Source organism: Ictidomys tridecemlineatus, chromosome 16 (assembly GCF_052094955.1).
Source record: "Ictidomys tridecemlineatus isolate mIctTri1 chromosome 16, mIctTri1.hap1, whole genome shotgun sequence".
Classification (NCBI taxonomy): Eukaryota; Metazoa; Chordata; class Mammalia; order Rodentia; family Sciuridae; genus Ictidomys; species Ictidomys tridecemlineatus.
Genome location: NC_135492.1, coordinates 37,141,659 through 37,152,809, shown reverse-complemented (window position 1 = coordinate 37,152,809; position 11,151 = coordinate 37,141,659). Strand labels below are relative to the sequence as shown.

Below are 11,151 nucleotides of genomic sequence, written 5' to 3'. Positions count from 1 at the left end.
CTCATACGCTCTGGATTACCTACTAACTTTCAGATTTTAGTTTTTTACTTCTAAATATTTTACTTATTTATTTACTAGTCATATAGACAAATAACTTTTATTTTATTTATTTGTTTTTATGTGGTTCTGATGCTTGAACACAGTGCCTCCCATGTGCTAGGGAAGCACTCTATAACTGAGCCAGAACCCCAGCCCCTACCTTTCAGATTTTTATCATACACATTCTGACAAGACTGCTTAGGGTGAAGGAAAGTTTTCATTTGACTGATGCATTAAATTTCTGAGGCAAGTGTGTTATATTCCAGGCTGTCAAGTAGCTAGAAGAAGAGTGTACTGTATTCTCTGTGGTGAAACAGGAATCTATGATTGCTAACACATTTTTAACACTACTGCTGCAAATTTTAGTTTTTGGAAGTAATTACAAACAATGCAAATCCAACTATTTGTAATGTATGAATATTTGCACATACTCAGTCTCTGTTGCTTATAGAAATTGGATGTTTAGGATATACTCCCTGGAAGAGAAGTCACTAATTTTAGATGCTGAGTACATGAAGAAACTACTTCTGAAAACAACTGGAAGGCCTGGAATTATTACTGGGATGAACAAGGGTAGGTCAGGGCTCAGAAAGTGCTCAAATATTATTGAGTCTATCGGTAGTTTGTTTAATTTTCCCCTTTGGTACCTATAATTGAGTTGAGAGAGAAGCAATTCTTCCAGCAACAGAAGTTAGCAAAACCACTGGAACTTAGGCCTAGTGCAGATGACTAGAAAATTTCTCTAGAAACTTCCAGATGACTGGAAGCAAAAAGTAACAATCAGCATTTTGAAGGATCATTCTCAGAAAACACCATAAAGAGTAGCAGAAATATCTGAGGGGTTCAGAACTCGGAATTCATTTTTTAATTTGTTGATCATTTTATTAAGGAGTCACTAGAGTTCCTTTTATAGTCTGAATACTATGAAATAATTAAATATGTAAAGTAAAATATTTTCTCAGCAACTTGGTTTAAAAAATATTTTCACATGTATGACCTCCTCAGCAGCCACATGAATGTTTATAGCAGTTCAACTTGCAATAGCTAGACTATGGACCAGCCTAGGTGGTTCTCGAAAGATGAATGGATAAAGAAAATGTGGTATATATAATCAATGGAATATTAGTCAGGTTGAAAGTAGGCTAAAATTATGGCATTTTCTAGTAAATGGTTGGAGTTGGAGAATATCATGCTAAGTGAAATAAGCCAGTCTCGCAAAATCAAAGACAAATGTTTTCTCTATTATGCTGATGCTAATTCAGGAGGGAGGGGGCATTGGGGCAGAATCGCTTTATCTCACATTAGGTTGAGGGAAGTGATGGGAGGGAGGGGAGAGGGATATGGGAATAGGAAAGATAGTAGTAGATTGAAACAGACATTATTACTGGATGTATATATATATTTGACTACATGACTAATATGATTCTGCAACATGTACACTCAGAAAGATGAGAAATGATATCCCATCCAAGTATGATATACCAAAGTGTGTGTGTGTGTGTGTGTGTGTGTGTGTGTATATATATATATATATATATATATGTGCATTCTACTGTCATGGGGATGAAAGAGGGTCTGGGGATGTGGCTTAGTGGTTAAGAACCCCTTGTACTAAAAGGAGTGAGAGAGAAAATAGGAAGACAAATCAGAAGGCAGGATGGATCCACACAATTCCAACAAGTTTCCCATAACTCCTGCCCTCGTTACCAAGTACTTAGGGTCTGTTGATATTGGTACATCTGTGAAAATTTGAAAAAAAATATTTTTTCTTATGATCTGGAGACATAAAAATGGACTTGCAAATTTTTACCAGGCCTGGTAGAATGGATTGGAAACAGTAGTCACATCCCATAGAATTCCAAAGTCATTACTTTAATTGAACCACTTCAGCTGAGTTCCCAGCAAATGTGACTGCCATTAGGGTGAAGGTTCAGAGACCACATTGCTCTAGTTTTCGATGAGTGTGAGGTCAGCCTGGGCAACAGAGTCCACCACTATCTCAAGAAAGAAAAAAAAAGAGGGGGAGCCTTGGTGAGGGTGTAGCTCAGTGGTAAAGCAGCCTTGGGTTCAATCCCCTGTGGAGACCAAGACAGTGATTGGGAGACAAGTGTCTGAGATGGAGGTCTCTAATGACGTAATGGCAGTGGCATGCTTGGTGACTGGAAAAGTTTCTATGCAAAATTATTGGATGCCTGGTTGCTATGGCAATGCTCTCCATGGGGAAGACTCTGTTGTGGGAGACTTTTCAGCTTTGACCTTATTCTCAGGCACAAAGTTCCTTGCTAAGTCCACCACAATGTTACACCAGTTCCGCTGATTTAAAGGATGCTTTAAAGTAACTTTAAAGGATGGACTTTCTTGAGAGCTGCAGGGTGCTCTTAACATTGCACATTCCAACTATAGAATGTAACGGAGGAAATAGCTGCATACTGTTGCTAACTGTGTAACTTTCATAAATACAAAGAATAATGCTTGCACAGTCTTTCATATGATCAGTGAAAGATATACAATAAAGATTGCTGGTGTAATTCTTTTTTTTTTTTAAAGAGAGATAATTTTTAATATTTGTTCATTTATATTTTTAGTTTTTGGTGGACACAACATCTTGTATTTCATTTATATGTAGTGCTAAGGATCAAACCTAGTGCCCCACACATGCCAGGTGAACGCACTACCACTTGAGCCACATCCCCAGTCCCCCTGGTATAATTCTTTAGACCTGCTGCTCCATCATAGAGCAGTGCTCCACCCGATCCCAGATGTTGCATCTTCTGCGTGTGTGACTCTTTATTTCTTCCACTGTCCCATCAAACCTTGGCAGAACCTGCTAGTTTGGCCACACTTGCCGCAGCAATCCCCAGTAGCAAAAAATAAATAAATAAAAACCATCAATCTCTAATTAAATCACTTCATATGTTTTTTGATATGTTAAAATAAGGTATATGCAAACTAAAAATTCCTATAAAATCTGATGTACTTCTCAGAATATTTAATAGTCTAACATTTTCTAATTCATTAAATATGGAAAAATTAGAGTTCTATCTGGGCATCCTGAAATGTTTAAACACAGTCACTGATAATTACAGAGGAAAAAATAAAATACCAACTACAGAAATACAGATATTCTCTATCTCAACATTAGCCTTGGGTAGATTACTGCTACTTTGATGATCTGGTCCCGTCTGTAAGTATCCATACCCAATACCAAATATAATGAAAATTACTAATCCTATCTAATCAACAACTGGTATATATTTTGGCCTCAGAAATGGCTAACATTTTCTGTTTTCTCTGTTTCAATAGCATTCTAATGCAAATTGTCCTTATCACTAACAGGACCAAATAAATTTTCAGACTACTCATCAGCTTTTAACAAATGACCTGAGCAGAGACGTTTTTGCAGGAGCACATCGTAAATTGCTGACATCCTCCTCCAAGGTTGCTTGACACACTCCTTGAAGACAAGAAAATCTGACACCTTTTAGGCTGCTCTACACCATGTGGCAATGTGTTCTTCACTTATCAGTTTCACTTGAGCTCCCCAATGACATCATCTATAAATCAGAAACCTCCATGTGGAATTCCTCCACCAAAAGGCTCTGAAAAGACAGGCACTTTTAGCACCTTCAGAGACTCCTGCACAATAGAAGCTTTCACAAACTCTGTATGATAAGGACATTATGGCCACTTGTGATGACTACCAATTACTGAGGTTCCCAGAGCAGCAAGCTGCCCCTCATGGACCTCGCTATATTATTATTTTTTAAAACCATACACTTGCTTTATATTGAATTGGTGAATTTTACAGAGTTCCTGAAGTAGTAAACCATGCCTAAGAATCCAAAGAAGAAAACAATATAATGGACAAGCCCGTCCACCCATCATACGGTTTATTAAAACTTGGTTCCTAATGCATTTTTCTTTGGAGTACTGTGAATCAAACTCAGTGGCACTCAACCACTCAGCCACCTCCCAGCCTTCTTTTTTATTTATTATTTGAGTTCCTTCTTAGAGACAGGGTCTCACTGAGTTCTTTACTCCTTGTTATCCAGGGAGGCCACCTTACAAATCACAACCCTTGGGCTAAGGTTGTGGCTCAGAGGTTGACAATGTGCCTACCATGTGGGAGGCACTGGGTTTGATTCTTAAGAAAAAAAATTGATATATATAACTTTTTAAGAAAAATGAAAAGATGGGCTGGGGATGTGGCTCAAATGTTAGCGTGCTCACCTGGCATGCGTGGGGTGCTAGGTTCAATCCTCAGCACCACATAAAAATAAAATAAAGATGTTGTGTCCACTGAAAACTAAAAAATGAATATTAAAAAATTCTTTCTCTCTTTAAAAAAGTTAAAAAAAAAAATCACAATCCTCCTGCCTCAGAATCTTAGGCACTGGTATTTCAGGTGTATGCCACAGCACCTGGGGATTCTCAAGAATTTTGAGAATTTCAGAGTGTTTCATAAAATTTGAACAATAGTGGAATCTAAGCCTGCTGCAAATCTTTAAAACTTCTAGTACACTGTACCATTAAATAAACCTCTCCATGTTTATCGCAGTTTGTTCCACATAAGCATCACACTACAAAAGTTTGTGAGAAAATGCATACATGAAGGAAAATATGTGATTCAAGGTCCAAGAGGTTACTTGTTATTATGTTTGGCCCCCAAATTATGTCTTTGGTATGACAAAGAATATTTTAATTCTCATTTAATCATTGTACATTCTCACTATTTGCTCAGCTACAAACCCAAATCCACCAGAAGGTAGCCATCCACCTGCCAGCTCACATGACACCACTACTGTCCAAAAGGGACAGGCAGGTCCTGTCAGGAGATTCTGTAGCCCTCCTAGGAGTCTGATTCCTACACTGAGGTACTCACCAAGACTGAACTCCTACAAAAAATGCCCACACCCCAGGACAGCTGCTTCACTCCAGTCCCTCACACTGCCCAGGAGCAAGCCTGCAACTACTGCCTTTGGCAAATGGATTTATTACAAAGAAGTCCAGACTGCGTCAAGTGCTCACACACCTCTATGCAATATTTCTTCTAAATCAAAGTTGTAAAACTAGGAAATTGCCACACTGACTCATTAGCTGCAAAGAAAGTTTTTGGAAATCCTGGGAAGTGTTCAAAACTATCTTTTAAAGAAGAAGTTTTACAGGATGGCTTAGGCCGTATTTATCAAAAACAGAAGGGCCACAGCACACTCTTTTGGCCTTCCTTTCCAAATGAGCATTGAGACACAGCAAAAGGCTGGAACAGAGATAGCAGTGACAATCAACCCATCTTTGGCATGTTGGCAAACTTCAACATTTGGACACAAGTATGTAAGGAACTCTTACCAATGATCACACATGATCCATGACACCTGAATAGGTTGTGGGTGAGGTTTTGCTCAGGAGGCTTTGAATCCTTGGGTCAAGTAACTGAATCCTTTAGCCTGAGCAGAAACAGCCCACTCCACAGCAAGTACTGCACAATATCACCTGATTGGAGGCTGTAGCTTTATTAGTGATGTAGGGCACATGAGGCTAGACACCCAAGGAATGTTCCAGGAGCACATTGATTAGGTTCTGAGGGGTATCACTTAATATTTTTTGGTTCACTGCTTGGAATTTCATTCATCTTACTTACATCCATTGGGACACGGATGGAGGTTTATATTTTTTGTAGGGGTATACATAAAGGTTTTGTTGTTGTTGTTGTTTTGATTAGTTCACAGAAAGTGCTTTGTGTACCAATTGTGAGATTGGTCAGAGGTCTTCCAAGCTTTGCCACAAAAGCAGAAGTCTGTGTTACAACCCACATTGAGATCTTTGCAAAATCTTTTCTTGACATTCTGTTGAAAGAAAATTATGGTGAAGGTCTCTTGAGAAGTTTATTTAAGATTATTTGGTGGAGAAGGGAGAGCCGCTATATTAGGACATCAGAATGGGATGCTCCTTACCAAGCCTTTGGTCATGTAGTGTGTGTTAAGAAAACCATCACACAATTTTTTCCAGGGCTACTGAGGTACTCTAAAACACAGAGAGAAATCAAGCCTCGGTTTTCTGGCATATTCCACCTAAGTATTATTCATGGGGAGAAAACCTAAATTGGATGTAGTTTTTTAAAAAATAATTCACTGGTATAAAAGACCTTTAAAAAGGAAGAGATCAGCTGCAATTGTGGAGGAAACACCTGCAGAGCTACATCTGCTGATGTGGTTATTTGTGGGGTCCACACTCACAGCTGCAGCAAACTCACCACCTGAGCTACAAAGCGTTCAGTGCTAGAATGCCAGACTAGCATGCACAAGGCAGGATTCGGTCCCCAGAACTTGGAAAAGAAAAGAGAAAGCAACTCAAGAATAGAGCAAAATATATTTTGAGAAAGTGCCTCTCTAAACAATATACACAAATGACATTGTTTTATAATTCTCTTTAATGTGCCTACATACAGCACATTACATGAGCCTTAGAACAAGCACAAGTGACAAGAGTGGTGGTCCCAGAGTCATCAACAGATCAATAAGCAATCAAGGAAAAGGAAGAGGCCAGCTGCAGGGTACACAGACACATCCCTATGGTCCCAGCAGCCAGCCTCTTCCCATCTCAAAAAATAACAATTAAAAGGACTGTGGAGAAACTCAGTGGTAGAGCACTCCTGGGTGAAATATGAACAAGAAAGAGAGGAAAGAAGTTCAGAAGAGCCATTTCACCAATCTGTACCAAAGGCTGGAGTGGAGAGGCCTAAACTAACATACACAATATGTAATGAAATATTAGACACAAAAGACTTAAAATATAGGAAAATGGAATCTAACAATAAGAGAGACTTAACCCAGAAAAACATGTTGCGTTCAAATTTTCATACTCGTGCAATGCTCCCCTCCAACCCAGGGTGCAGTTTTGTTACCTCTGAATACATTAAAAAAAAAAAAAGAAAAAAAGAAACGAAATGAAGGCACACACCATTTTCACACAGCTACAGTGGTTATCTCCAAATAAATAAATAAATGAAATAAAATTTTCCTCAAGTCTGAACAAATTCAAAGGGGTCTGAAACAAGCAAAGTTCTCACCACATTTCTACATACAGGGCTTTTCTCCAGTGTGATTTCTTAAATGCTGTTCAAAGGGACCAGGACAGTTGAAAGTGTTACTGTAATTTTTCAAGATAGAAAAAGGATTTTCACAGATGTGAATTCTTTTATGCCTTTGGAGAAAACTCTCAAAGCTGAACACTGCCCCACATGGCTTAACCTCAGCATTTTCTACAGTATGACTCCTTTCATACAACTGAACAAAACTAGAACAGCTGAACCCTTTATATTTCTTACTTGCATAGGATTTATTCTTTTTATTCCAAAACAATATTCCCAGACCTTAGGGAAAAAATGAGAAAACTAGAAGATTTCCCACATTTCTCACATTCACAGGGCTTCTCTGCATGAGTGTTTTCATATATAAGAAAGGAAATGAAGCTGACAGAATGTAGCATATCCCCCAAATTCAGAGGGTTTGTTTTTCAATGTGAGTGAAATGGCTTTGAAGGCAACAGGGAAAATGGAATGATTTTGTGATATTTTTCACATTTAAGGAGTTATTCAGTTGGATGTGGTGGTGTATGCCTTTAATTCATGAGACTCGAGAGGCTGATTCTGAAGAATCAATGTTGGAGGCTAGGCTCGGCACCTTAGGAAGACCCTAAGAAACTCAGCAAGTCCCTGTCTCAAAATAAAAAGTAAAAAGGAACTGGAATGTAGCTCAGTGGTAGAGCACCCCCAGACTAAATCCCCAGTGGATGGATTGATTGATCTCTCTCTATCTCACACACACACACACACACACACACACACACACACACACACACACACATTTTCAGCAGTGTGAGCCTCTCTTGTCTTTGAGGATGACATGAAATATTGATTTACCATATTTCACATTCAAAGGATTTCTCTCCAGTAAACTTCCTACATGTATATGAGTGAAACAGTAATAACAGAAGAGTTTACCAATTGTTTTCATGCATACGATTTCTATGCAGCATGTGTTCTTTCACATGTGTGAAGCCGACAAGATGTGGCAAAGGCTTCTCCACGTTGTTGACATTCATTGGGCTTCTCTCCAGTATACATTCTTCCATGTCTATGAAGGTCACTGGATCTAGCAAAGGCTTTCCCACACCGCTTACATTCATAGGGCTTCTCTCCAGTATGAGTGTGTTTATGCATCCGAAGGTAAGAGGCAGTAGTGTAGGCTTTTCCACATTCTTGACATTCAGAGGGCTTCTCTCCAGTGTGTGTTCTTCCATGTTTATGAAGCTGACGGGATGTAGCAAAGGCTTTGTCACACTGCCTACATTCTTAGGGCTTCTCTCCAGTATGAGTGTGTTTATGCATCCGAAGGTAAGAGGCAGTAGTGTAGGCTTTTCCACATTGTTGACATTCATAGGGCTTCTCTCCAGTGTGTGTTCTTCCATGTCTGTTAAGCTGATAGGATGTAGCAAAGGCTTTTCCACATTGTTTGCATTCATAGGGCTTCTCTCCAGTATGTGTTCTTCCATGTTTATGAAGCTGAGGGGATGTAGTAAAGGCTTTGCCACACTGCTTACATACATAGGGCTTCTCTCCAGTATGAATTCTTTTATGTATGTGAAGGTCACCAGATCTGGCAAAGGCTTTGCCACACTGCTTACATTCATAGGGCTTCTCTCCAGTATGCACTCTTCCATGTATTTGAAGTTCACTGGATCTAGAAAAGGCTTTCCCACACCGCTTACATTCATAGGGCTTCTCTCCAGTATGAGTTCGTTCATGTGAGTGAAGGTGAGAGGACTGAGTAAAGGCTTTCCCACATTGTTCACATTCATAGGGCTTTTCTCCGGTATGCATTCTTCCATGTATGCGAAGATAAAGGGATGAAGCAAATGTTTTTCCACATTGTTGACATCCAAAGGGTTTCTTTCTAGTATGTGTTCTTCCATGAATCTGAAGGTGACTAGAACTAGCAAAGGCTTTTCCACACTGCTGACATTCATAGGGCTTCTCTCCAGTGTGTGTTCTTCCATGTGCATGAAGCATATGGGATGCAGCAAATGCTTTTCCATATTGTTTGCATTCATAGGGCTTCTCTCCAGTATGAGTTCTTCCATGTCTTTTAAGCTCAGAGGATGTAGCAAAGGCTTTTCCACATTGTTTGCATTCATAGGGCTTTTCTCCAGTATGTGTTCTTCCATGTGAGTGAAGGTGAGAGGACCAAGTAAAGGCTTTCCCACATTGTTCACATTCATAGGGCTTTTCTCCGGTATGCATTCTTCCATGTTTATGAAGCTGACGGGATGTAGCAAAGGCTTTGCCACACTGCGTACATACATAGGGCTTCTCTCCACTATGAGTTCTTTTATGTATGTGAAGGTCACCAGATCTGGCAAAGGCTTTGCCACACTGCTTACATTCATAGGGCTTCTCTCCAGTGTGTGTTCTTCCATGTCTTTTAAGCTCAGAGGATGTAGCAAAGGCTTTTCCACATTGTTTGCATTCATAGGGCTTTTCTCCAGTATGTGTTCTTCCATGTGAGTGAAGGTGAGAGGACCAAGTAAAGGCTTTCCCACATTGTTCACATTCATAGGGCTTTTCTCCGGTATGCATTCTTCCATGTTTATAAAGCTGACGGGATGTAGCAAAGGCTTTGCCACACTGCGTACATACATAGGGCTTCTCTCCAGTGTGAGTTCTTTCATGTATGTGAAGGTCACCAGATCTGGCAAAGGCGTTGCCACACTGCTTACATTCATAGGGCTTCTCTCCAGTATGTGTTTTCTGATGTATTCTAAGTAATCTGGGATAAGCAAAGTCTTTCCCACATACCTTACATTTGAAATGTGCATTCCCTGTGTGTGTGATCCTGTGCTTTTGAAGACTTGTCTGTGAAATAAAGGTTCGACCATCTTGTTTACATTCATAGAGTTTCTCTCCAGAATCAGTTCTTTCATATCTTCTAAATAAAGAGGAGAAATGAAAGCCTTTCCCACATACCTCACATTGAAAAGGTTTATCTCCACTGTGTATTATCATGTGTCCTTGAACACCTGGGAGAGAAGAAGAGGCTTCACCACATTGTTGGCATTCATAGGGTTGTCCCCCAGTATGAGTTTCTTCATGTCTTTGAATGTCACTGGAATAACTGATGACTTTCCCACATACTGTACTTTCATGTGGTCTGTTTCCAGTTTGTAACAACATTTGTGTGTCAACACTTTCGAGAGAAACCAGAGATTTCCTATATTGTTTAAATTCACATGGCTTCTCTTCATATTCTTCACGCTTATAGTATTTGTGTCGAGAGTGAGATGTGATGTGCCTATGAAGGAAAGAAGGACATATGAAATCTTTTGCACACATAATGAAGTCACATGGATTTACTCTATTAAAACTTTTCTTTGTTTGATTAAGAATTGGAATCGATTGGAAGGTTTCCCCACACTATTCTGTGGGGAAAGTTTGAAGTTTACCATAGGACTTCTTTGAAGAAGAAGTGACCAGCACATAATTGATACCTAACTCATTCACAGTTTTCTATTTATTTATAGGTCTTTACATTTCTACCAACATCACGTAAAGGCTAGATTTTCTGACTTGTTAAAGTTGCCTGAAAATAAAAGAGATTGAAAGGAAACAATCCTTTGCAACACAGCTTCTCTATGGCTATTATTCACATAGTCATATTCACATGTGCAATTTCATACTACTTTTTGCATGTCAAATACTTTGAAAAGACTGAATACCTGTTACAAATAAGTACATATTTCTGGTAAAAATATTATAAGAATAAATACATTTCAAATTATGCATACTTCTTCGGGTGGTTTGCTTTAAAAATTCTATGAGAGTTCTCAGATTCCCTCACGAATTCCTCTTGTGAGTACAGTTACCTTAGGTTGCTTCCACAGTTTTCAATCTGATCTTCAGTGGTCTTGTCTTCCCACTTGTTTCCTAAAATGAGACAACATAACAATCTTTATGAATATTTAGGAGTTAGAAATGCTTTGCCAAATTGTAGGTGCCATTTATGCTTCAATAATTCACCAACTGATTTCCTTTTCAACTTCTACATAAATGACCAAAAT

General features: G+C 39.1%; 1 protein-coding gene across 1 annotated transcript in view; it reads right to left on the bottom strand.

The window, feature by feature from the left end:
• Nucleotides 1-5,533: 5,533 nt before the first annotated feature.
• The window catches only part of LOC144371544 (uncharacterized), a 30,015-nt gene continuing 24,397 nt past the window's right edge, over nucleotides 5,534-11,151 (bottom strand). The window contains exons 3-4 of the mRNA XM_078033921.1: nucleotides 10,957-11,017; nucleotides 5,534-10,385 (exon numbers count right to left, since the gene is read on the bottom strand). Coding sequence (XP_077890047.1) covers nucleotides 8,390-10,385; nucleotides 10,957-11,017 — 2,057 coding nt within the window. The 3' untranslated portion in view covers nucleotides 5,534-8,389. The remainder of the gene's footprint in view (nucleotides 10,386-10,956; nucleotides 11,018-11,151) is intronic.